The sequence below is a fragment of the Leucopleurus acutus genome, assembly GCF_964270905.1.
Source record: "Leucopleurus acutus genome assembly, chromosome: 4".
In the NCBI taxonomy this organism is placed as follows: domain Eukaryota; kingdom Metazoa; phylum Chordata; class Mammalia; order Artiodactyla; family Delphinidae; genus Leucopleurus; species Leucopleurus acutus.
The window spans coordinates 156,759,511-156,786,232 of record NC_139146.1 but is presented as its reverse complement, the minus strand read 5'-3'; the positions used below and the strand labels follow the sequence as shown (position 1 = coordinate 156,786,232).

At 42.5% G+C, this 26,722-nt stretch overlaps 1 protein-coding gene across 1 annotated transcript in view; it reads left to right on the top strand.

The window, feature by feature from the left end:
• The first annotated feature begins 2,502 nt into the window (after positions 1-2,502).
• GUCY1B1 (guanylate cyclase 1 soluble subunit beta 1) overlaps positions 2,503-26,722 on the top strand; it is a 47,153-nt gene continuing 22,933 nt past the window's right edge. The window contains exons 1-4 of the mRNA XM_082838592.1: positions 2,503-2,601; positions 3,137-3,210; positions 16,126-16,226; positions 17,759-17,877. Of these exons, the coding sequence (XP_082694718.1) occupies positions 2,599-2,601; positions 3,137-3,210; positions 16,126-16,226; positions 17,759-17,877 (297 nt within the window). The 5' untranslated portion in view covers positions 2,503-2,598. The remainder of the gene's footprint in view (positions 2,602-3,136; positions 3,211-16,125; positions 16,227-17,758; positions 17,878-26,722) is intronic.

Below are 26,722 nucleotides of genomic sequence, written 5' to 3'. Positions count from 1 at the left end.
TCTTTTCGTTTTGTTTATGGTTTCTTTTGCTCTGCAAAAGGTTTTTAAGTTTAATTGGGTCTCATTTGTTTATTTTTGTTTTAATTTTCTTCACTCTAGGAGGTGGATCAAAAAAGATGTTGCTGCAATTTATGTCAGGGAGCGTTCTGCCTATGTTTTCCTCAACAGTTTTAAGGTATCTAGCCTTACATTTAGGTCGCTAATCCATTTTGGGTTTATTTTTGTGGTGTTAGGGAGTGTTCTAATTTCATTCTTTTACATTAGCTGTCCAGTTTTCCCAGCACCACTATTGAAGAGGCTGTCTTTTCTCATAATTCAAAAAGACACATGCACCCCAATGTTCACTGCAGCACTATTGACCATAGCCAGGACATGGAAGCAACCTAAATGTCCATCAGCAGAGGAATGGATAAAGAAGATGTGGTACATATATACAGTGGAATATTACCCAGTCTTAAAAAAGAACAAAATAATGCCATTTGCAGCAACATGGATGGACCTAGAGATTATCACACTGAGTGAAGTAAGTCAGACAGAGAAAGACAAATATCACATGATATCGCTTATATGTGGAATATAGAAAATGGGTACAAATGAACTTATCTACGAAACGGAAAGAGAGTTACAGATGTAGAAAATAAACTTATGGGTACCAGGGGTAAGGGAAGGGGAGGGATAAGTTGGGAGATTAGGATTGACATATACACACTACTATATATAAAACAGATAACTAACAAGAACCTACTGTATAGCACAGGGAACTCTACTCAATACCCTGTAATGGCCTGTATGGGAAAAGAATCTAAAAAAGAGTGGATATATGTATACGTATAACTGATTCCCTTTGCTGTACACCTGAAACTAACAGAACACTGTAAATCAACTATACTCCAAAAAATTTTTTAAATAAAATATTATATCTGCATAGAAAAAAATAAAAAGGTACAGAAGGTCATGATACAAAAAGTAAAAATCTTGTTTCCTCCAGCCACTGGTTCTAATTACAGACAATAGTCATCTCAAAGCTTTCCTAGGCATCTTCCCAGAAGGTTATGTTTATAGCAATGTGTGTGCTCTTGTGATCCGAATAGCACCTTACTCTATACAATGATTTTATATATTAAAAAATTGAAGGTGATTACATACATGTGCCACGTGTTTATTCAACAATGCATCTTTCTTATCATTATGTAGCTAGCTTTTTTATGATTGCATAGAGTAATGGGCTATTTTAATGGTTAAAAATTTGTAGTTAATATTAAATAACAGTTTAATATTTTAATAATTATATAAGGTATGAAAGCCTCTAACTTATTTAAAAAATCCACCATTAGCGATAGAAATTAGTACTTTTATAGGTTGTTGTCTTATTTGTCTGCTATATAGCATTTCTGTGTCAATTACGTTTCAACATCCGTCTCTGGGTACAGAAGCCAGTACAATTTTTATTGCTTTGACATTTTTCTCTATTCTCCTCATAGAATCTCATCCTGGCTTCTTGGCTCCAGTGAGACTGGTGCCTGGAAGCACGGCTTGCCTTTCCTTCCTCACTCTTGACCTAACACTAGTCAACCGTGTCCATGCATCTCGGGCACAGAGTGTTAAGCAGCAGACAGTTCCTGCTCGGTCATCTTCTCCCCGCGGTGGAGCTCGGGGCAGTAACTAACCTAAGTGCCTGGTAGAACGGAGACCGGAAGTAGATTAATTAAAAGTCTGCTCGTTTGGTACCCGGCCTTTTCCAGTTCAGCAGTTCCCTCGGAGAAAGTGCAACAGAGGCCAAATTGTGGCCAGCTGCGGACTCCCTGGAGTCGTGGCTCCTGGCTGTGGTGCGGGGTCAGGTGTCCCACCCGGATGGAGTCCAGCGCCCCCTGGACCTGGCAGGGCAGTTGAGTAACGGGCAGATCTGGTTGACACGATGCTCATCCAAACTACGTTACTGACAATTTTAGCTCTCTCAACTAGTCTCATTGACGAAAAGTGAAACGTGATGAGCGCAGTCTTACTAGCTTTCAGTTTGCTATAAACGATGTTGAGGGCACAAGCCACAGAGGAAACGTTTATCTGCAGCACTACACTAAACAGGAGGATGCTGGCCACGAGGGCGTATTCCTTTCAAGGCGTGTGCGTTGCAAGATAGACACACACACACACACACACACACACACACGCACACCCTTAGTCTGCACACGCACACGCACACCCTCAGTCTGCGCACACACACACACGCACACACACACGCACACCCTCCTTAGTCTGCACACACCCCTTCTTATTAGTAGGTGCTCCCCCCACGGGGCAGACCTCTGCATAAGAACACGTTTGGTGGGAGGACGCAGCAGCTGCATCTCCCCGCCCCAGAATTGGTGCGCGGAGCCGCTGCGGCTGCTCCGCCGTCCCTGCCGCGGCCTCAAACGAAAGCTCGTCAGCGGGAGGGGCGGCACCGCAGCCTCCGAATTCCCTGCGCTGCGCGGCCGCGGATTGGTCGGGAGGCGGGGGGCGGCGGCAGCCGGGGGCTCGGCGCGCGGGCGCTGCGGGGGGGGCGTCGGGGCGCGCCGGGCGCCGCCGCTTGGGTCGCTCGGCCGAGCGGGCGCGGACATCATGGTGAGTGCTCTCGGCGCCCGGGCCGCGCGTCCCGCCGGCCGGTGGGGCCTGGCCGCCGAGGGGACCGGCCGAGCGCCGCGGACGCGCGGGGGCCCGGGGCAGCCTGGCAGCTCGCCGGCGTCCGGAGCCGGCAGACCGGAACGGCCGGGGTCGCGGCGGGGGCGACCGGTGCCCGGCTTCCCGGCGTCCACACCGCGCGCGGCCTCCCGAGCTCGGGCAGGGGGCGCGCGGCCTCCCGAGCTCGGGCAGGGGGCGCGCGGCCGAGGCGGGGGGAGCCCGTCTCAGGCGGCCGGCGGCCGGGGAGGGGGCGGGCTCGCGCCCCCTACGGAGGCCCAGCACTTCTCGGCGGCCTGGGGGTGGGGAGCACGGTGACCGAAGGGCTCTGCGCTCGGCCGGCGCCGGGGCCGCCTCTCCCCCGCTCCCGCGCCCCCCGGCCGAGCGTCCGCGGAGGAGGCAGAAGCTGGGGGCGGGGTAGCGGGCGCGGCGCCTTGCCCCGCAGCCGGTCCCTGACGCTCGCCTCTCCTTGGCCCCGCAGTACGGGTTTGTGAATCACGCTTTGGAGCTGCTGGTGATCCGCAACTACGGTCCGGAGGTGTGGGAGGACATCAAGTAAGTGCGTGCCCGCCGCCCCGCTTCCTGCCCGGGGCCGCCGCGCTCCCACGCTCGGAGCCGGCCGGGAGGGGCGGGCGGGAAGGAGCCCGGGGTCGCGCGGCCTCCGCCCCGGCGGGCGTGGGAACGCGCTGCCCGCGCCCCGGCGGCTCCCAAGCGGAGGGGCCCCGGGGATGGCGGGGCCTCGCAAGCGGACCGAGACCGGCTCGCGGGCCCTTTGCACACCTCGCATGCACGCGCGGCAGGGACGCTTTTCCGGGCTGCGGACACTCCCTTCTGAGCAGCTGTGAGCCGAGCGCGTTTTTCCCCCTGAAACGAAGGGACACCTCTCCCGCCCCCCGCCCCTCCCGTCCCCCCCCCCGTCTTTTACGTCTGGTTTCTGCTGTGGTGAAGGCTGTCAGCGGTAGGAGGGCACCCTAGTTTCTGTCCAGAGCTGTGAGCCCAGTGCTCTGCACGTGCGCGGAAATACCGCAGCCACTGGGAGTTTAGACCTGCTGCAGCGACCGGGGTATCGTCCCTGTGGACCCCTGAGCGTTGCAGTCCAGCAGCGCTCTCTCCTTTTCTCCCTCTCACTCTGGTGAAATTTGCGTGTAACGTGTATGGATGACCGCAGCCAAGTCGCCACACCGACACCCAGTACTATCTGGATTTGCATCTTGGGACAGCAGTGCGACTGCCACAGGCAGCCAGAGGGAGAGAGGGTGTTTTCCCCTGTGGGCAAAGAACACCTTACTGTTATTCACTCTCATTGCCTGTGCTCACGGATTTCCTTCTGTTACGTCACGTAGGTGATGCTTTAAGCTGTTTGCTCCTAAATGTATTATACAGCTAGTGGCAGTGAATGCCAGCAGGCTCTATCATGCAGTTCCGCGATAGTGATTTCTTCTACAGATCTGTTTCCGAGGAAATGCCCAGGATTAAATATTAAGCAGTAGAATGCAACTTTTCCTCCCCTCGGGTCTGTACCCTTGAGCATTGTTTCAGGTTCCATAAGCCACTTATGTTGCCCACGGAGCACATCTACTTATTATAAAGAGAAGTGGGGATTTGAGAGTTATGTGGTTCAGTCCAATGAGAATCTAGGCACTAAAGCTTACTCTGGGATTTGAACTTTCTATCCACCTTATTAATACCTTCATAATTTTTATGTTTCTTCGTCGACAGAGTTATAGAGAACGCAGGCATCAAGAGAAGATGTTAAACAGATGTAACCTCAGTGTAGGATTGTTTTTAAGCCGCTTTCTCTGTGAAGGTATGAAAGCACCATATATATCTCCCACATGGTAATGTCTCATCCGTAAGCTAGAAGTCCCCAAATTTCCCGGTGGATGTGCGATGGCAATGAATATGTTTAGAATTTTGAGAGCACAGGATGGCTATTGTGGTGAAACAGTCTTATGTATGTTTATTGGATTTAGAACGTGTGTCTTACCCATTATCAGTTTCAATCATTGTCAAATACAGAAATGAAAAATAATACCTCATAGGGAAATGTGTCGGAAATTTAAAAATTAAAGTATCGAGTGATTTGTTTATGTTGGCCGTATTTTCCCCAGAGAAGGTAAAAAGATATCTAAAAATTTACAAATCCCCTCGATGTGAGAACTTAACTCTACCAAATCGCGCTAAGAATGTTGTTTCATTTTCCTTTAAAAAACGTATTAATTTTGAATTAAACATCAATATCGTCTAACTCATGAATTTATTTTTAAGTAGCATCAAGCAGTATCCTTCATCTGTTTAAGTGCTAATAATTTAAATCATACAAAACATTTTTTTTTTCTGGTAAAGTGAAGCAAATCATGGATCTTTTTCCTACAAAATGCCCTCAAGGATCGTGTGCCCCTGCAAGAGAAATGCCATTGGTTATGCTGTGTCGGCAATCCAGGTGTTAAGTTGGATTCTCTTTTGTCTCAGCATCCCTCTTGGGGGAGCCCATCTCGTCTTGGATATGCTGTAGTATCTGGACGAGAGAACCTTGCTGAGCTCTCTGCGTGGAGGACCTCAGAACAGCTCGCTGTCAGGACCCCTGAGGGATCACCGTGTGCTCCCTGGAGGAATATTTGGAGATTCTCACTGCCGGAGGGCAGGACAGGAGAGGTTGGTAGGGTTTAAGTTTAAAATGCTCCCTGGAGATGCTGAGTCCTCCTCTGACCTCACCATCTGCTCCAGGGAGGGTTGCTGCAGTCACTGGTCCAAGATACTTTCAGGTTTACCATTTTATGGAAACTGAATATATGAAAGAAAACGTTTTTGTCTCAGTAAATTCCAGTCTCCTCTAGCTTCCGTTTTGCTCTGTGAGAAACTGTCTAAATTGACATTTATAAAATTTCATAGAATACTGTTTTGGTTTAGGAGGAAGTGGCCATCCATCCTTCTTCAGAAAGTATATGCCAAACATTTAAGGACAAGTAAAATCCTGAGTAACAGATTCCAGACAGAAAATCCTAAGTGGGTTAGAGCCAGAAATGCTTCATTGTAAACTCCGTACCCACTTACACTGTTACCAACAATATAACCATTTCACAACAGTTTTAAATTCCTCTTTGTAAGAAAATGAAAAATTGTCAAGACTGAGGGTCAGCAAACTTTCCCTTAAAGGGCAGAATAGTAAATGTTTTAGGTGCTGCAGGCCACGAGTCAATATTGATGATACTATGCGTACCTGTGTAACCATTGAAGGGTAACCACTTAAAAAATGGAAAAGCCACTCTTAGATCCCCAAAGAGCAGAAACCAGTGTTGGTTGAGGTTTGACCCAGAGACTGTAGTTTGCGCCTCTGATCTAGACCATAAATATATGTAAAAAAGTCAAAGAGACCTCTGGATCTACCTCAGATCTTGTTGTGTTGGCGTCCTTTCAGTTTAGAGACGGCCCTTTCTGGGAGCCGTGGGTCCTAAGGGATGAGAAATATCGGTCACCATTTCAGGAAGAACATCAAGTCAGGATATACGTATTAGAAAAGCGCCTAAATACTGGATTTGATGACCGTCTCTGTCACCCTGCCGTCGGCCCTGGCTGCGCTCGCTTTGCATCAAATTGCTGGGTCCAACATCTTGGTATGTGATTTGCAAGTGGAGTAATGACACTGTTAGTTGATAAATATTGGAGTGTGTTCCTTTAGAAGGCCGCCAGGAAGGTGATTACTTCCCTGTGGAAAGAACGCAGACGTGTTTGGTATGTGTTGGGAGATTTATCTATAGCAGGGCAGCGGACTTGTTCATTCAGTGACTCGAACCTGCTTCCATTCTCTAGTTAAGCTTAGTTTTAAGGAGCACAGTCTAGTGCTCGGGCGGTGAGGATGGGAAAATGTTTGACATAATCCTTGCTTTCAGATCGAGTCTAGAGACATCAGGATATTTCTAATCTCATTATATCTTGATTTTTCTGCGTGTGCCTCAAACATGGAAGCATTTGGCTGTTGGATAGCATATTCTGATCTTCCAGTTTTGAAACGAATGCATCTACTTGAATTTGCTAATCACGAATTAATCATTATAGTTCATACAAGCAAAGGCGTGGCTGTAAGCTGGTTATGCGACTTTCCCAGTTGCCTAAACTTTCCAAGACTCAACTCTATAAGGAAACAGACAATAACTACTTCATAGGGTTGTCATATGTTGAATGATGCCTGTAAAGCGCTCAACACAGTTCTCGATAAATAACTTTAATAAATGGTAGCTGTTAACGATTTTCACTCTAGATCCAGTTTTTCAGCTCGTCCCTTCCCCAGCTCCGCCTACATAAGAGTAATCCGTTGAATCCACATGCCACGTCCCTCTAAGTGTGCTGTTATTTGAAGATGCAGCATATGCTCTTTTAAAAAATCAGTAATTAGTTCGTTTCATTTTTTAGATCCCATATATAAGTGGTAACATACAGTATCTGTCTTTCATTTTCTGTAGTGCATTATTTCACTAAGCGTAATACCCGCCAGGGCCATCCACGTTGTTGCAAATGGCATTATTCCGTCCTTTTTCATGGCTGAGTAATATTCCATTGTGTATATCTACCGTATCTTCTTTATCCATTCCTCTGTTAATGGACACTTAGGTTGCTTCCATATGCTCTTAATCATTTTGTCAAAACAAATTAAAACCAAATAGTGGACCACATTTTGCCATGTTTTAATCAGATTTTCCTAGTCCTGAGGCGATATAATTCAGTTTCTATACCTTCCTATATTCTTGCTCGAGTAGGTCTTAAAATATTAACAGTACTTTTTATTATAAAAGCTGTTTAAAATTTCCAAAGTCCTTTCCTCTTTAATTTCACATGAGTGCCACAATACCCATTTGAAATAAGAAAGGCCTTTCTACCTCAATTTTTTTTCCAGCTTTATTGAGATGTAATTGGCCCATAACATTGTGTAAGTTTAAGGTGTATGATGTATGGATTAGATGTACTTGTAAATTGCAGAATGATTTGTTCCTCTATTGAAAGTCTTTGTGGTCAGTCTTCAGATCACCCAAACGTGGGACCTTTCAGTTCACACGGCCCGCTTACTCTCAGCACCCTCATGGGCCGGGGGTCAGTTCCTCAGCCAGGCTGGCCTTTCCCGTCCAGGAGGGAGGACACCTGTGCTCAGTAGGGTCTCTCTCCGCATGCCTCACTCTGTCCTGCAAATGGAAATACTTCCCAGCTTTGAGATGGCAAGACAAATCTTACTTCTTAAGGGAAGACCTCTTTCACCTCCACAGCTGTACTTTTCCTTCATAGAACATGCACAAGTTTATAATTACTTATTTGTAGTATTATTTGATGAACAGCTGTCTTATCTCACTAAAGTCTAGCATCTATAACTAGCAGAAGCCTTCTTTCTCTCTGTATCTATCTATCTATAATATATATATGAATTATCTTTCATTTTTTAATTTCCAGAGAATAGAGCACGTGTATATTCATCACACTTAATATTTTTTTTCTGTAACCAGGATTTATTATGTCAGAATGGTGACATCTTCAACTACTATTTAATAAAATATAAGCTCCGTTGAGATGGGCATTTCTGATACTAACAAAGGCAGAAGATGTAGCAGTAAATTATAACGTCTCTTTTTGGGAGGGTCAGCGTTCACACATGGATATAATAAAAGGATTGAGAACACTGCTGTTGGATTACCAATTTCATAAGCCCCAAGACACTATTGGGTTGGATTCAGGGCAAGATTGAATCCTTTAGCAAGTGCCTCAAAGGTGCTGTTTAAAGTCAGTATCATAGACTGTAAGTAGACGTTTGTGATGCTGAAATTAAATTTAAAAACCAGATGAGAATGCTCACCAGGACCTTCAGTGTTGAATGTAACAGCTCATACATGTTGGACACTTACCATATGTTCCACAGTAGTGGTCCTAAAAGCTTTGTACTTGTTAACTCACCTAATCCTCACATCCACCATAGAAGATAGATTGGTTCATTATTCTTATTTCATAAATAAGGGAACTGAGTCTTTAAGACTTTAAACGCCTGCCTCAAACAACTCATTTGTCAGTCATCAGAGCAGAGATTTGGACCCAGATAGGCTTGTAATGATCATATTATGTGCTTTTCCCCAAACAAGGACTTAAGGAGCTTCTCCTTTCCGATTTTCCAAAGACGGTTTAGCATGGAAATGGGCAACATGTATGTGTGTTACTACTACCATCTTTGTTTTTGTTTTCACGTGCTTGCCAGGTGCTTGTGGCTGTTATGTTTTTACAGGCGGTTTTATTCAGGAACAGGACCTCTACTAAAGAAAATCAGAGCCTCAGAAATTCTGAGCAGTTTATGTAGTTCTGGAAGCGCTCTGGGCCGCTGTGCTCAGGGTCAAGGACACACAGGGCTGAGGGACTCATTGGTGTGATGAAGCTGCTGCCGAGAGCTCCTTTGAATGTTTGTGATTGTGTTTCCAGAGCTGGGGCAGTTTACTTAGGAGGCTGTCTCATGGCAAGCTGGACACAGCCAGAAAAAAAATACCATCATGTATCCAGAGTGGTACTTTGTCTAAATCCGTGTCACTTGTGAGAACGTGACTGTCACCGTTTATAGGGCTTGGATGAGTGAAGACACTGGCTTGAGAGGACTGACCTTCACCAACTGGAAGGGGGTCCAAGCAGGAGGCCTCTCTCCTCCAAACCCCCTAAACTAGTCTCTCCTTTGGGGATGCAGACTTTGGGAATTGGCGATTGTGCTGTTGAAAATGGAGAGGTAGTTAATGCTTCACAGCCGCTCCAAATAAAGGGATGTAAAATTTTAATTTTCAGGTGTCATACATCGTAATTGCCTTGTTTTGTGGTGGGAGGTTTTAATTTTAATACCAGATGGACACAACCCAGCCTTGAACGTCCTTACCTCTCCCTAAAATGGACCGTCCTAGGATTTATCGTCACGGCGATATCTGCGTACTGTCTTTAATACAGCATGTGCTGGGATAATGGTTTTTACAGGATCTGCACCCCTGGGAGCTGTCGTTGGTCAGGTTGATCGTTTGACATGTGTTGATCTTTTCTGCCTGAGACCAGACCTTATTTTGAAACTCCCGTGTTCCGCCTGTCCCATCTAAGAATTCCCATTTTCGTACCTCGCTGGGAAGCTTCTTTACCTACTAGCCAGCAGTCTCTGTAGTATCCTAAACTTCCTTGAAAGGTGTATAATAATAGCAGGAGCTCAGTGTCAGAATATGAATTCAGTTTTGTACATTCACATTTTGAAGATAAGGAATATCTCCGTAGGTATGGAGTTGTGAGAAATGCTGCTTGGATATTTCTGACAACTTTAAATAAAAAAATTCCCAAGTTTGAAAACAAACTCTGAACTTCTGCCGGTAACGTGTGATTGTTTGATTTTTGGTAGGGAGTTTGGAAACACGTGGAGGGAAATGTATTTAATTCATTCATTCACTTCTTTTCAAACATGCACACATTCACAGAGTGCATGCTCTAATCCAGGTATCTGGGTTAGGCACCAGTGATTAAAAAAACAAAACCATAAAACCCCCACCATAATAAAAATAGCTGCGACCCTTTTGGGGAAAGGTAATTTGTGTAAATAAATGATCAGTTTAAATTCCAACGAATAGCCACCTCTAAAAGTAAGTAGGAAATGAACTGCTACTGGGAACATTTTTTTCACATATACAGACTCAATTTTCAAATACTTCGTATGGCTACACATATATAGAGGAGTTATTTCTGGTTTTGTTTCCAGGTGCAGGTTAGAGCTTTATTTTTAAAGCTCTTGGGAGAGGTGGCGCCTGCTTGGGTTTGGCTGTCTGAGGCAATAAATCCTGTCCGCTAAGCGGCACACTCACTGCAACTTGAGCTTAACTGCTCGGATGCTGAGTGGAAACCTCTCCCCGCGCTGTCCCCGCTGCTTCCACTCGCCGTTTCCTCGTCCTCCCGCCTTCGTCGTCTTCAGCTACTGACTACTGTCAGTTAGATGTTCGGGACATCGAATGTGGGAGGCCTTCTCCCTAGATTCGTCTGCCACCAGCACGGCCCCAGGTGGCGCAGTTCTGCCTGTGAGAGGCGAGCGCGCCCATCCTCGGAGTGGTGCGTGTGGGGTCCTTCCTCTCCAGCGTGTGCAAGGCGAGACTGTGACCTGGGTTGAAAGCACTTGAGCTTCTTTCCATCTGGGTTTACTTGGTGGTCAAGGAAAGCGCCTTTTTACCTCACCCCACCTCACCTAGGCAAACTTAAAACTAAACCTTCTCTAAATATTTATTATTGTCTGCTGACCTCTTTCAGGGATCCAAGTAGAAAGATCTAATGCTTAACCACCAAACACAGTTGTTAAGTGTACAGGGCAAGATAACACAGACTACGGTCAGTCCCACTATTAGTAGAAAGATCTAATGCTTAACCACCAAACACAGTTGTTAAGTGTACAGGGAAAGATAACACAAACTACGGTCAGTCACACTGTTTGGAAACAGTGGGAGACTGTAGTCGTCTGGGTTTATCCGGGGGGTCGTTACGGTCATAATGGGAAACAACAGAGTGTAATCACACACACAGCAAGATATTTGATGATAGCGTTTCATCGGTTGCCATTTGATAGATGAACAGCGTTGAATACATTTTAATCCAGTTTGCCTATGGCTTGATATGGTCTTTTTTGTCAGCTAAAAATTATTGGGGGAAAAAAAAACATGTCCAAAGTGTTTCATTTTGGGGAAAATTTTCAATCATGTTTCTCAGAGAAGCCTGTGTTTTCCTCACATGTAAACCGCATGTAATTTAAATAACGGGGAATTATATAATTGTCTTGTGTAACGCAACATTCTAAACAAAATTGCTGCCCCCAAAATATACTCTGAATAATGAATGAGTCTAGAAAATGTGGTCAGTGTGCATGGCTGAATTTGGATAATTTAAGCACAAAAGGAATTCTACATATCAAGAAAATAAATCAAATATTGTTAGAAATGTTGTATGTGTATATTTGAGTCATCCTTTACTTTGCTTTTAAGGAGGAAAAAAAACCTTGAAAGTTATGGGATGACAAAATGAGGGATAGAGAAGTATAAGGGGATGTTACCTGAATTATGTACGGTGTTTATGTAATCCGAATAGTAGCTTACTTCCCAACCTTTCTTTCATTTGTTGGTCACCCTCTGTGATTTCAGGTAGCTGGTGAAAAAACATTTTCTTCCCTCAAAGAACAGGTACAACTGAGAGATTATTGTTTTCATGACTGTGCTCTCTGGAGGCTGAAACATTTGACAGCAAAGAGTCTGAACGAACCTAAGTTTACCTCAGAGTTAGAAGAAAAGCAGTGTTGAGAATTGAGAGACACTCACTCAGAATGTCTACTGGCTTCAATGGCCGTATTGCCAGAGATTAATTTTGGGGGTACAGCTGCTTTGGCTCTGTAAATTCTCCTGTTCAGTGTAATGGAGCAGACCAGTCGTCGGTAAGTGTTTGCAGTATCTCCAATTAGCTTTTACCCCGAAAAGGGAAGAGTCTGAAGAATGGGCTGCAGAAAGACGTGCGTTGGGTCCAGAGAGACGAGGTCCCAGAGGTAAAAGGGTTGCCTCTGGACCCTTCGCTGAGAGGTAGCTTCAGGAAGCCTCTTGTGGTCACTGCTTAACCTTGCATACTGCCCCTCCTCCGCTGCCCTCCCCTCACCCGCTTATCCTGATCTCCTTTCTTTCGTAGCATTTATCACCTCGTAATAAATTATAAAATGTGCATATATATTATGTAAACATAATATATAAATATGATAATACATGAATATAATGATACATGCTCGTTGTTTGTTTCCATCTGCTGAAATGTAAAGCTCTTTGAAGGCAGGAATCTTCATCTGTTTCGTTCATTCATATATTAAAAGTGCTCAGAAAGGGCTTGGAACATAATAGGTGTTCAGTTATTTGTGGCAAGACTCGTCCCCCAGGGGGAAAAGGACCCAAAGGGCGACCCAGAGTTCCCAAAGATTTCTAAGACAAATGTAAATAAGGAATTCTAATCATTTTGAATAATTTATTGGAATTCAGTGTGAGATTTTTGAGAAGACGATTATTTCCTTTCTTGTACTGCTGTTTAATTTATATCTCAGCCTCCCTCCTGGGAGCATGTTGGGCTGATTATTCCAGGAAGTAAAGCTTAAAAGATACGGGCGCTTATTTTATTAAAGCAAGAGAAAGAAAAGAGGGAATGCATTGACTCATGGTTAGGGGATTTCTAGGGAAATGGCCATTTCTCTATTTTGTGCAAAAGAACTTTGTATTCTGTTTAACGATTATGAATTGGTGACTGTTTCTGAGAAACTGAGTTCATTACAAAAACTTATGTCATTTGATTTATCTCAGTTGGAAGAAAAAGAATAGGGCATAGTGAGAGCATGAGTTAATTTGTCCTTTATTATATATTTAATTAAAATTTATTTATATTTTATTAGAAGGCCCTAAATCAGAGGCTTCAGAATTCCAATCTGTAGACCAATGCTGTTTCATAATAAAATGGTAGTGACAAAATGAGAAAAATTAGACTCCATATCCTACAAATCAGTAATTTCTTTCCTAGGAATTTATTCTAGTATAAATTAGAATTTAATTTAACTCTAAATCTAGAATTTTTACATAGAAGTATAAATAATGCTACAAAGATATTCATCACAACATTTTGTTTGGACTTGTGAAAAAATAAAAGGAATTTAATATCTACTAAAACTTCAGTGTGCCTAACCAGTGCGATTTTATGTAGTCAAGGTACAGAAAGGTGTATTTATTGACATGAAAAGATGTCCGTCAAACAGTTAAGTCACTAAAGGAGGTTTTAAAGCATTGTGGTCTGGTGTGTGTTATATACGCAATTATCTTCAAGCATAAGCAACCTGAATATACCAGCGGTGGTTGTCTCAGGATAGTGGAGGATTGTTTTAAGTTTTTCATTTCATATACTTTATATTTTTATACAGTTAGAAATTAGAATGTGTAAGTTACACAGTAGCATTTATCAAAAGATAAGTAAGTGTTTTTACATTCTATTTTCATGATTTGGGAATATTTCACTGACTTTTGGTATTAAAAAGACTTGCAGTTTTGAAGATGTGTTCCTTTCACTTAACAGCAGCGTATGTTCGGCCAAGGGGAGAGTTTCACAGCTTGTATGTAGCTCTTTGGTTTTAGGCATGGCAAGCACTGCGGTCATCAGTTATACATATCAGTTACATACGTAAAATGCTTCAGCGGCTTAGAACACACTTTTGCCCTCTTCATCTCACTACAGCTGTGGAAGGTGGGGTATATTATTTCTCCCACTGTAGAAGAGAGGGTTTTAGAAAACAATTTTATTGAAGTATATATAGTTGATTTACAATGTGAATTTCTGCTATACAGCAAAGAGATTCAGTTCTACACATATATACATTCTTTTTCCTATTCTTTTCCATTACGGTTTATCACAGGATATCGAATATAGTTCCCTGTGCTCTACAGCAGGACCTTGTTGTTTATTCATTCTGTATATAATAGTTTACATCTGCTAACCCCAAACTCCCAATCCTTCTTTCCCCCAAGAGAGAGGGGTTTTAATGCTCACATGCTTTATGTGATTTGTCCAAGTTCATTCGACTAGGAAATCCTGGGCTCTGAAATTCACGTCTTCGTGCCCACCAAAATCATGCTGTTCCCCCCACCTGCACTGTTAACGCGTAACCGCAGGCAAATAATTGGACTGCTCTGAAGAACACAGGGTGTTTGAAGAAATGTCCATCCTCCCTGGACCCAAGCTGTGCTGCCATGTGGAGCAGACACTGGTGTCACAGCCACGGGCGGCCACTGTGGCAGCCCCATTTCCGAGGGGCAGAAGGCAGGAGGCTGCCGGGCGCTGCGGAGGAGCACCCCCCCCCGCCCCGCGATGTGGTGAAACGTCACCCAGTTACGTTCTCCCCGAGCCGCCCGTTTTTGTGCATCTCATGTGGACGGGGTGTCTGGGACCTCGGCTGCGCTCTTCCAGGGCAGGCAGTGTTTTGAACGATGGATTTCTCCTCCCGTTTAGAGACTAGTTTGAGAAAAACAAGCTAAATCCCATCAAAATGAATATATAACCATGACCACTATTTAACTGACAGCTGTGATTTCCTGTCACTAATCCTGTGTGTATTTTGAGTTACTGCACTTAACACACTGAGGATGTGGTGGACGATGCTACCTGTCCACCGGGCACCTCAAACTTCACGTGTTTAATACAGAGCTCCGGGCCTTACCCCTTGGTCCACGGGCAGCGGTCTGTCCCAGTTCAGCCTCTGGTGGCAACATCCTTCCGGCTGCTCCGGCCAAAACCTCAGTGTCATCCTTGTGTCCTTCCCTTCTCTCACGTCCTGCGTCCGTTTCATCGGCGAGCCACGTGGAACCTTCTTGTACACCAGTATCTGGGCCACTTCCCTCCCTCCACTGCTTTCACCCCAACTCAGGTCACGGGCCTTTCTCGCCTGAATGTCCCGGTGGCCTCTAACCTGGTCCCCTTGCTGTGGCCTTGCTCTGTCCTTGCTCTGACCTTTCTGTCTTTGCTCTGACCTTGCTGTGACCTTGCTGTGACCTTGCTCTGACCTTGCTCTGTCCTTGCTGTGACCTTGCTCTGACCTTGCTCTGTCCTTGCTATGCCTTTGCTGTGTCCTCTCTTTGTCCTTGCTCTGACCTTGCTGTCACCTTGCTGTGACCCTGCTCCGTCCTATATGCCTTCCATCCATGCTCAGTGCAGCCCTAGGATCCGTCCCCTCACTGAAGCTTCTGCTCCTTCTCCAAGGCCCTGGGCTGCCCCTGCTAGCGCTCTCACCTACTCTTCCCCCGTCCGGGGCTCCCAGGCTGCTCAGGGCTCCCTGCAGGCATGCTTCGCACTTGACTCCATTGCCAGCTTCTCAGTGATGCTTCCGGCTGTCGTACTTGAGTCCCTTACCCCCTTGCCCGGTTTTACTTTTCTCCAAACTACTTGCCATTATTATATATGTGTGTGTGTGTGTGTGTGTGTGTGTGTGTGTGTGTGTGTATGTCTGTCTTAGTTCTATCTTAGTTTTATGCCCTTCTGTCTCCCCTCCTAGAATACATTTGTTCCAAGAGGTTGGTACTCTCTCCTACTAAAGGCTGTATCCCTAGTGCTTCTAACTGTGCCTGGCACATAGAGGGACTCAGCACATATTTGCTGCCTATTAATTTCACCAAAAGTTATTTCGTGATCATATTTAATATCAGGCATGGTATTGGGCATTAGAGTACTATACAAATGTTAATCTTGTTAAAACATACTTAAATATATCATTTTTAATTTGGGGAGGGGGGATGTGAAGTAAGATCTTTGCAATCACTAGACTTTTAGGTACCTGTCACTGATTTAACCAGATTTGTCAAAAGTAAATTCTGTTCCAGATATGCAGCCATTTCTTATATGATCATTGTAGCTGTTCTTTTATTTGTCTGTCTTTTTGTTTTCTAGAAGAGAGGCACAGTTAGATGAAGAAGGGCAGTTTCTTGTCCGAATAATATACGAAGATTCTAAAACATATGATCTGGTTGCTGCCGCAAGCAAAGTCCTCAGTAAGTTAAATGTGACTCTCCTCCTTTGGCTAAAGCCACCGTAGACGTCCAAAGGCATGCGTGGCCCAAGGTCGCGGTGTGAGCTGCGCAGGACGCGTGCTGCCCAGCCCCACTGGGGCACAGTCACGCGTAATGTTAGCCTCAGGCCACACTGAGTCCCACTGCTCTTTTTACAGACTCTTTAGAGAAGAGAGGAGCTCTCTGCCCCTCCCCACAAAAAGCCATGTGTTGAGGAAGGAAAAAAAGTATTGATACTTAATGTAATAAGTTAATAACATGATAATAATTTAATGTTGCCATGTCAACAGCACAGTAATTTCAAAAGTGTAGAATAAAGAAAATATTATCTCCAAATCTCTTTTGTAATCACAGGTTTTGTTAGGTATTGGTAAAAGAAACAAGAAACTGAGGTCTGCATCAGGCAAAACTCATGCAAGGAAGGCAAAGTCCAAAAAAAAAAGCTTCATGGGAAAAATGTTGTTCTCAGAGTAGTATCTCGCATCCTCGTGGCACTTAATTTACAGCTAGGCTACAGGTCGGATAGACTAGATGGATGGTTTTTGGCTTTGTCAGATACAGCTAGAAGAGCAAGTGCTACCTTTTGCAGGATACAAGAATTACCAAAAACAAAGGTATGGTAAATTGTTAATAATAAGAAGAAAAATATCTTGCCTTATTGGTAATCAGAATTGACACAAATGTGAAATAATTTTTATACAAATTTGGCAATTAAAAAAAATATCTAGTGTAGTCAAGGGTAGAGTTAAAGAGGAAATGGTGCACATTTAAAATCTGTTGGTAAGATAAGAATTTTTTCCGAGAATAATTTTGCATCATCAGTCAAAATCTTTTAAAAAATGTTCAAATGCTTTAGAAATTTTTCTTAAAGAAATGAATTGATTTGTTAACATTAAGATTTATGGGTGTTTTCATTTCAGAGTTACTTACATTATCAAAAATTGGAAAAGCCTACATTTTGAACAAGCAGGCATTGGTGAAATAAATTGTTGCATATCTGTGTTGGATAAAATAGTGATTAAAATTGATATTAAGAAAAAGTTTAAAATTTTAGGAAATATTAATAATTGAATATTAAGAAAAACACAGGGTCTTAGGGTACATACTGTACGCAACCGAGTTATTAAATATGGATATTTATATAAAGAAAAATAATTTTGCACCACAATATTATCATGTGCATTCTTGATGATTTTCAAGATCCTTACGTATTTTTTTGGAAAAAGTAGGTTATACCTTAAGTATAAGTTTAAAAAAGCTCAAAATTTTGTCATGCAAGCTGAGAAACAGCTTTGCTGTAAGTACAGACTTACCCTGTTAACACGTCAATATGCTGTCTTTTCAGATTTCATTGTATTTTCCTGGCCAGATGTTTTTCCTGTGATCTGTTCACTCTGCACAGAAATTGAGGATATTTAACATTTTTTATTATGCACTTGTTTTCATTCCTCCCACTAACAATTTTCCGTCTCTAATATATTTTCTTTCTGTTTCCTCTCAAATCTATAAACTAGATCTCAATGCTGGAGAAATCCTCCAAATGTTTGGGAAGATGTTTTTCGTCTTTTGTCAAGAATCTGGTTATGACACAATCCTGCGTGTGCTGGGATCTAATGTCAGAGAATTTCTGCAGGTGAGCAGTTTGAGGTCCTGGAGCTAAAAGTTCTGAGGTTTTGATTTTCCAATGTAGTCTCTAGAATCCTTTTATTCAGCCAGCTGGATGAGTGTCTAACTGCTGAAATGGAATCATAGTGACATTTTTCCTAATTCACGTAAAATAATAATTATTGGATGGTCTTGAATACATTTTAGCATTTTTCCTTTAATTTTTGGTACTGATGCTGAATACTTAAGTTGTAAAGTAGTGGTCTCTGAAAGACTCAACATGTTGTGATCTTTGAAGCTGCCTTTTTAAAAATAGTTCTTTGTGCTAGTAGCTGTGGTTTTATGTATATAACGTGGGCTTACTTTCTACTTGCAAGTCACTCCGAGTTTGCATAGCGTAATTAAAGAGTGTATCAGTATCTGTGATGTTCTACCTGAAGCTCGCTGTTTCGGAGAAAGTGCCTGCGACCAAAACAAGTTTGAGAATCTTGCTGCCGGTTACATATTAGTCAATCTACTCTGGAGAGGAAAATAGGAAATCGTCCAAAGTCAGTCTCAGGTGAAGTCAAAGGTAAATAATGACGTCAAAGACCTTTGTCTTCTTGTTAAAATTACCTTATTATTATTATTTTTTTATTATACTAGCAAATGACACATTAGGTGGGAGACTATTTTGGGATTGACTGTCCTATTTTAAGCACAGGCATTTGTGAGACCCTCTTCTTGAAATGTGTTAACGTTGAATGTTATGTGGTTGTTTGTAAAGGATGTTTCTAAACTGGCCGCTGAAAGCAGCCAGGTCTTGCTGGAAAATGATGTCAATGCAGTACTAGCTGAACCGGAGCCCAGTTTGGGGGGAATGTAAACTGCTTGCAATCCGGCTGCATTATTGATTTAACAGCCAAAATAAGGACTGTAGTGTTTAATCAAAATGGTGGTGGTTTACATAGTGACATTTTTCTTATAAACTAAAAACAGCCTTAAATCAAGATGGAAACTGGTTTGTGGTCCCTGCCATGGATTTACGAAACTACTGGTGTCCGAAAAAGCTGCCACTTCCAAACGAAGTAGCTGCCAGGAGATACTTAAATTAACCTTTAACAGGTTGTATCTAAATGGATTACTTTACATGGATTAAAGTTTGAGATGTACAAGTATTTTGGGATTTGGGGGTTTTGAATACATTTCCATTTTTAATACTTCTGTTGACTGCTGTCACCTCAGCTAAGTTTCAGTTGCAGTTCCTCTCCCTTAATTTTAACATTGTCAGTGGCCACATCTGTGTCAACAAACGGTTTACTTTTTTTTTTTTTTTTTTACCCTTTACTCATTGTGACCGACTGCTAGGTGTGTAGTGGGCCAGCAGAGGATGGGCAGCTCCGGAGGTTTCTCCTGTTCTAGAGCTGCCCTGCCCGGCAGGATGGTCTCCACGTGAACGCTCAGCCTGTGAAACGTGCTCTGGGTAAAACACAGCAGGCTTCGAAAAGAATGCAAATAGCTCGTACCTAGTTTCTGTCGATTACATGGTGAAATGGTAAAAGTTTGGAAATGCTGAGCTATATGAAAATGTGTCATTGACGTTTATTTCACGTGGCTCTTTTTCCTTTTCTAAACATGGCCACTAGAAAATTTAACATGACCTGAAGACTAATATTTGTGACTTGCCTTAATGGCTGTTAATGCCTTTTATTTTCCCTGGGCAGCATTATTTTAAATAGTCCTGAGTCTGTTTTCCTCAAAGTCAATAGGCAGTTTTCGTTAATATACCTTTAAATTACACACGACTTTATTTTATTTTTTTCTTTCAGTGCCAGTGTGAACAATGAGGAAACTGGAAAGTTAGAATACTGTAAAGTTTTCATCGGTATTGTCTATTTTTGATTGAATTGTTTTTTTTTCCTGGTTTTGAAATTAATATCTTAATGGCAAATTGGCTACATTAACATACTGCTTTTCTTCAAAGTAGATATTTGTGTTATGAGTAGGCTAATTACAAACAAATTAAATGGACCGTTTTTCTGTAAAACTGACTATGAAATAAAGCAACTGATTTTCTTAAATTGTTTTAAGATCCTAGCTTGCATTTAAAAATTGACGTTCTTCATTACATAAAATAATAAAACATTCTTCACGGTAGACTTTAAAGAGTTAGATAAACTGGGCTTTATTCTAAGGATAGTTAAAAGATTATTTTTGTCCTTCACCACCTGACTTTACACAGTCACTAAATCCTTAGACTCTACGTCGTAAGTACTGAATTTTCAGAATCCTACCACTTTTCTTCATTTCCCTACCCTTCCGTGGGACAGTCTGCCGTTATATACAGTGACGGATCGGTTTCCCCATCTCTCTGCCTGACCCCTCCACCTCCTCTCCCTTCTATAACTAGTGACTTTTCTGAAATGCACATAAATCTCCTCCCATCAGTTACTTGCTTCAACCCTTCAGTGATTCCCAATTGCTCATTGGAAATGTAAAAAGCAATTAGAATAATTGAAACTACTCACATCCCCGTCTCTCTCTCCTCTTACGCTCCCCCCAGCCCAGCCAAACAAGACTTCTTCCAGAACGGTTTTTTTTTTTTTTTAAACTTGCTCTCTCTGTCCTCTGAGCTTTTGCACCTGCTCTTCCCTTTGTCTGCAACACTGTTCCTGGTCCTTTTCAGCTGGACCTGTCCTCGTCATCCTGCTGGTCAAATTACTTCTTCCAGGAAGGCTCCCCTCCTCTCTCCTGGCTCTACCCTGTTTGAATCAGGGAACTGACATTTCTCATGTTTTCACAGTACATCTATTTCCTCACCCATAGGAGGTCTCGCACCGTAGATCATTTCCTGTTTGGGGCTGGAATGTAAATGCCATGAAGCCAGAGGTCGTGTATAGTCTCTTAATGATGGTATCATCACAGACTTTATCTGGGAATGAAAGAACATTTTTTAAAATGAATATTTGATGTTTATACAAAAATAGGAAGCAAATACCCCAATAGCTCAAGATTCATTTTTTATTAAGAATAATAATAACCCATTTTGAGTGAGGCTATATAACTTTGTTTAGAGATTGATTATAGATTGAAATATAGACGAATAGACACACTCTAGACCAATTTCTTCTTCATGTGGGCGTGGCATATTACTGTTTATTCATTAACATACAAGTGACATTACTTGTATCTATTGAAACTTTTAAAATGTTTGTTCTAATATTTCCATCTGAGGCTCTCAGGCAACAAGAAAATAGCTACTGAGGTTGTACCACGGGAGACCACCGGCCATGCGTCAGGCTGGGTTCCTTCATCCACTCCCATCCTTCTGACGAGGTGTCTTCCTTGGGGGGTGTCTCTCCCGGCCTCTCAGTGGGATACATTATTAACAGCGACTCCCTATTAAATATACATATTTTTGCTTTTCTTGAAATAATTTTTAAGTTTTCTGAGTACCAGGCATAGCATATAACAGGCAATCAATAAAGAGTCTTCAAATGGTAGAATTAGTTAATTCTGAGTTCTATGTGTATACTTTTTATTTGGCCCAGGCTGTATTGTCCAGATAACACCTCTGTTCCTTTATGCACATTTTATACTCAAGGAGATGCTGTATAGATAGTATCTGTAGTTTAGTTCCGGAAAAATGTTTGTTTCTCTCATGGATTTTGTCATTTCCTTTGATTAGTGAACTTAAACAATTTAACAATTTACCAGCTTGAATAATGGACAGTTCTCCTTTGAAAGGCTTTGCTGCCAATAGCAAATTCCCGGCTCTGCTTACACACTCTCCCTTGCATTTTCAAAGTCATTTTAAGAATTTTTACATCATGCCTATTTTTAGTCTACCTCAAGACTTTCACGAAAAGAGCTACACATCTTAAATGGATAATGTAATAAAATACAGGTTTTAGAGGAAACTTTTTAGAAACATTATTCTTCCAAAGACATCACACAATTTGGAATTGATTTTTGTTAAATGTCCTATGAAACCATCAGTTTGTGGACTATTGATAAAAGTAGATAGTCCTTGCAATTAATTATTATCCTTTTGCTGATTTAGCAACCGAAAACATGATTTATCAAAACGAGTTAAACAAGGGACTTCCCTGGCGGTCTAGTGGTTAAGACTCTGTGCTCCCAGTGCCGGGGGTACAGGGGGTTCGATCCCTGGTCAGGGAACTAAGATCCCACATGTGGTGTGGCCAATAAAAGAAAATAATAAGTAGAGAAGAAAAGAAAGAGATAAACAAGAATAGGAAGACATTTTGATTTAGATTTTTGGATTTTACACATTTTATCTGGATTTATTGTCTTAAAGGTAAGACTATATTTCAGCAAGAATTTTTTCTCTATTCTGCCACTTTCTTATTCTTAACTTAGGAATAAAGTGTGGTTTCATGCTGCTGCTGCAGTAAATTTCTATCTGAAGCTTCTAGGGTATTGATTAAAAGAATGCAGAGAACAGATGGGACTTGAAGGCTCCATAAAACATACAGCTGGTGAGGAATGTCCAGTCTGATGGTATTCCCGGCCTAAGCCATGCTCCCCTTTACTTTCGGATGCCCTGTTGCATTACTGCAGATTGTCTTTTCCCCAACTAGCCACACTAACGTCTCCCATCTCACACGCTCTGCTGCAGTGTGGCTGTGCCTCTCGCCCATGAAAGGGTGGAGTCCCCTTCCCCTGGATCTGGGTTGGCTTTAGTGATTATTTGGCCGGTAGAATATGGCAGAAGTAACATTCTGATACTTCCTAGGCTAGTTCATAAGAACTCTTGAAGTTCCCATCTGAGTATCTGGGAGCATTTGCTCTTGGGAGGTTCCCTGTAGGAACCCAGCCCGTGACACGAGACGCCCAAGCCACAGGAGGGGCCTGTGCAGGCGCTCGGACAGCGCTGCTGGCTGCGCTCTCAGCTGTTACGATGAGTCCGTCCCAGCCTCTGTCTCACTCCAACCCGAGAGGACTTCCCACCTGAGTCCAGACAGCCCACAAAACCATGAGAAATAATATTAGCGTGTTAAGTCAGTAAGTTTGGGGTGCTTTGATGTGCAGCGGTGGATAATTGGGACAGCGCTCTGTGCGTTGTTTTTCCTTTTATGTTTTGTGTCTGTGTTAGTGTGTGTGTGTACATGTGTACCTGTATTTACGGATGGATGAGTAGAGCTTTGAGTTGTCCATGTTTGAAGAGATAAGATGGTATACGACCTCTGGGTCTGGAACCCAAGTCAGTCCACAGCAGGGCTACTGATTCATTTCCAGTGGTGTCTTGTTATTTATTATGTTATATATTTTTTACTTCCCCAATAATTTTACAGAGGTAAAATGAAACCTAAATGAGCGTGGGAAGCTGACTATTGAAAAATAAAGGAGCAATTTGCAATCTTAGAGACCAGTCGGGATTTAAATTATGAGCCTGCTTAAACATGCATAGGAATCTCAGTGGAATAAGCAAACAAATATTCTGTCATCGTTCACTGGAAACACTGGCTTCTTCCGCTACTTTGGGTTTGGTGGCGTTTTCACTTACTTTCCCAGTTCATAGACCTAAGAGTCTTCTGCCAGGGCCTTTGTTCAGCCTGCAACGGGATCTTCTTCAATCTGTGTCGGCTCCAGGGTTTGGCTTCTAAAGGACTACACTGTAATTTGGCCAGCCCGCCAGGAGCAATCTGGGGTTGATGGCAGATCTGAAAGTCTTCAATGTTTGTGCAAAGTGTTATTTCGGGAAATGGGATTTTTCCTGAACAGCTGTGAAATTCTAATATTTCCCTAAATTATTTATAATGTTTCTTAGAAAAAAATGCACCATTCATTTTATTTTTAACTTTTGAATTTCAAGAAGAGCTTTTCTCAAAATCCGAAACACCAATTTCTATAACCTGTGTCTACCTGAAAAAAAAAAACGCACAACTCATGTGAGAGCCATGAGTTGATTCGGTGTCTTGCTGAGGACTGTAGCCAGGGACACAGCCTCTCGGGTGACTCTGAGAAACCGTGGCACAGATGGAGGGGGCAGGTCAGTGTGTATGTGGTGTTGGTGAAGAGGTATGTGCAGTCAGGCGCACGTCTCGGTACCAGGTGTCTGCTGGCCACCAGGAGCAGGGATCTTAGTTAATGGCTTTAGTGCTTTTCCGACTGGCGGAAGATGCAAGAATCCGGGCTCATCAGAATTTCCTAACTACCTGAGGGCCTGTGCTAACATTTTTTTCATCCCTGATCTTCACTCTGAATTCTTTCCTGGGTGTATTGAAGGTCAGCAACTGCAGGGGCTCAATGACTAAATTCTTGTAGAACCAGGTGAGGAGTGACATCCCTTAGTTGGCATCTGCAGTTTTAAAGTTGACATGCTAGAACTCTTGAAGGAAGATAATATTTTAGAATTCTAAGAACTTTTTCTTTGAATAACTCGTATATATTTTCACAATTTTACAAGATATTGATTGTCAGAAGTTGTATATGAACGAGATTTTTTTAAACATGAATTTAAAGGCAGTATTATAATAAGTGAAATAGCTTACACAGGTAATTCTATGACACTCTGCCTTTTTTTTTAAATTAAATTTTCTCTTGAGAGGATGGTAATGATAACTATAAGTAGTTTTAAAAATATCACCATTTAAATATTTTTAGTGACTATGGTACAATTTCTTTTTAAATAAGGCCTTACATTATTTCTTTTAAAAAAGATTCCCTGTAGCTTTTCGGTTGGAAGGCTGTTTCTCAAGGAGCAGCTTTAGGTAGAAAAGGCACAAAAGTATCATTAAACGTTGCCCCTTACTTGCTGTGAGCTCGTGCTACTCACGCCCGGACCTGCTGCTTCCCGGTATGTAGGGGTGACTTTTCCGCTACTCACGCCCGGACCTGCTGCTTCCCGGTATGTAGGGGTGACTTTTCCGCTACTCACGCCCGGACCTGCTGCTTCCCGGTATGTGGGGTGACTTTTCCGCTACTCACGCCCGGACCTGCTGCTTCCCGGTATGTAGGAGTGACTTTTCCACTTCCGGACCTGCTGCTTCCCGGTATGTGGGGTGACTTTTCCACTTCCGGACCTGCTGCTTCCCGGTATGTAGGGGTGACTTTTCCGCTACTCACGCCCGGACCTGCTGCTTCCCGGTATGTAGGAGTGACTTTTCCACTTCCGGACCTGCTGCTTCCCGGTATGTGGGGTGACTTTTCCGCTTCATCTGCGTCTTGCTCGTTTCCGTTTTTCACATTCAGATTCTAACATAACATCTTGCTTCTGAAACTTAAAATGCTTTTCAAAGTGCACGACTCTCACAAGTAAGTATTGATGTTGGTCTTGCTTTTCAGAAGTGTGAGGAATAGAAAGAAAGGAAATGCTGTCCCTCATCCTCTTTCCTTAAAAACAGGGAGGTTTGCAGTGACTGAGTTTTAAGATTCTTTCCAGCTCTAGACTGCAGTAATGCTCTCAAGTAACACAGACAGCTCCCTTCTCCCCATCCCCTAGAATAAGGATTCTTTTTTTCTTTTAATTAGTTAATTGATTTTTTTGGCCATGCTACTCTGGCTCTGTGTTTGCGGGGTCTCAGCTCCCCGACCACGGATTGAATCCAGGCCACGGCAGTGAAAGCCCGGAATCCTAACCACCAGGCCGCCAGGGACCTCCCTAGAATAAGGATTCTTGAATGCTGAAAAATCTCTCTCTCTCTCTCTCTCTCTCTCTCTCTCTCTCTCTCTCAACACTTTCAAGGCAGGGTCTTACTACACCCATGTATGTGCATCATTTAGGAATTTTTAATTAGATGCCCTGGAAACGGGAATGAGGTAGTTAATTCCCGGAAAACTTTGCCTCTGTAAGTATGTATAAGATTATTTGTGCCATGCATAGTACAAAGAGAAATTTTGCATTTATTTTGAAGCATTCCAAGATCTTTAAAAATATGGAACTTCAAAGTAATATTTCTCAAAGGATTAATAAATTCTCTTTTGGTCCTAAATCTGCGGGGTGTACTAAATCCCAGGATGCCAGCCCTAGTTTTTTCTTCTGTAAATGATAAAGGCTGGAGGACTTATAAGTAGCAGAATTCCTGAGAAACAGTACATTCATCTTGCTTGTAGAAAAAGCAGTAAAGTGATACCAGGACATTCAGAGAAATGAAATGGAAACCTCAGACCAGCCTTTTGGCATCTTGAGGCAAAATAGATGAATGAACCTGCTCTCTGTTCCTTTCCTGTTTCCTAGTGTCACAAAGCTAAGGAGAGTGACGTGAAAGCGTATTTGAGGTTTGCCTTACTGTTTCCTGGGAATCTACTTGTGCTGAAATACATGCGTTTATATTTTTTTCTTTCTCTTATTTGTGTACTTCTTTGTAACTAGCCATTCAGCTCTTTTCTTTGTATAGCCACCTCCATGGGTATATTTAGAAATAAAACAAAACCAGTTTTAATTGAAACTCTTGTTTTCCAAAATATATTGCTACAACCATGTGGACGAATAATTAGCTTTGTATAGATGGTGTTATAAAATGTAGACAGACAAGGTTTTTCTCTTGCCTATTTTGAGTATCTTTGTTGTGGCCTTTGAGGTTCCTGCAAACAATTATCTGTGAAGTCTGTGAAGAAAGTACATTTTTAGCAGTACAGATGTACTCAGTTGAAAATAATTTAATATATAATCATGAATTCCATTTCTCATAATAGACAGCCAGTGGTAATCACTTCAATTTTGAGAGAGTAAGACCCAGTAAGGGAAGCTGTAACTAAAGAAATCCCAGGAGTACTTTTTATGGTTAGATACTACCTAAAGAAAATCAATATTACATTAAGTGGTGTTAAATCTTTTATGCTCCAGGAAAGCACTTTAGTTGTCTAATTAATAGCAAACTCGACAAAACAGTCAATCCCTGGAGAGTTGGTTACCACAGAGACTTATT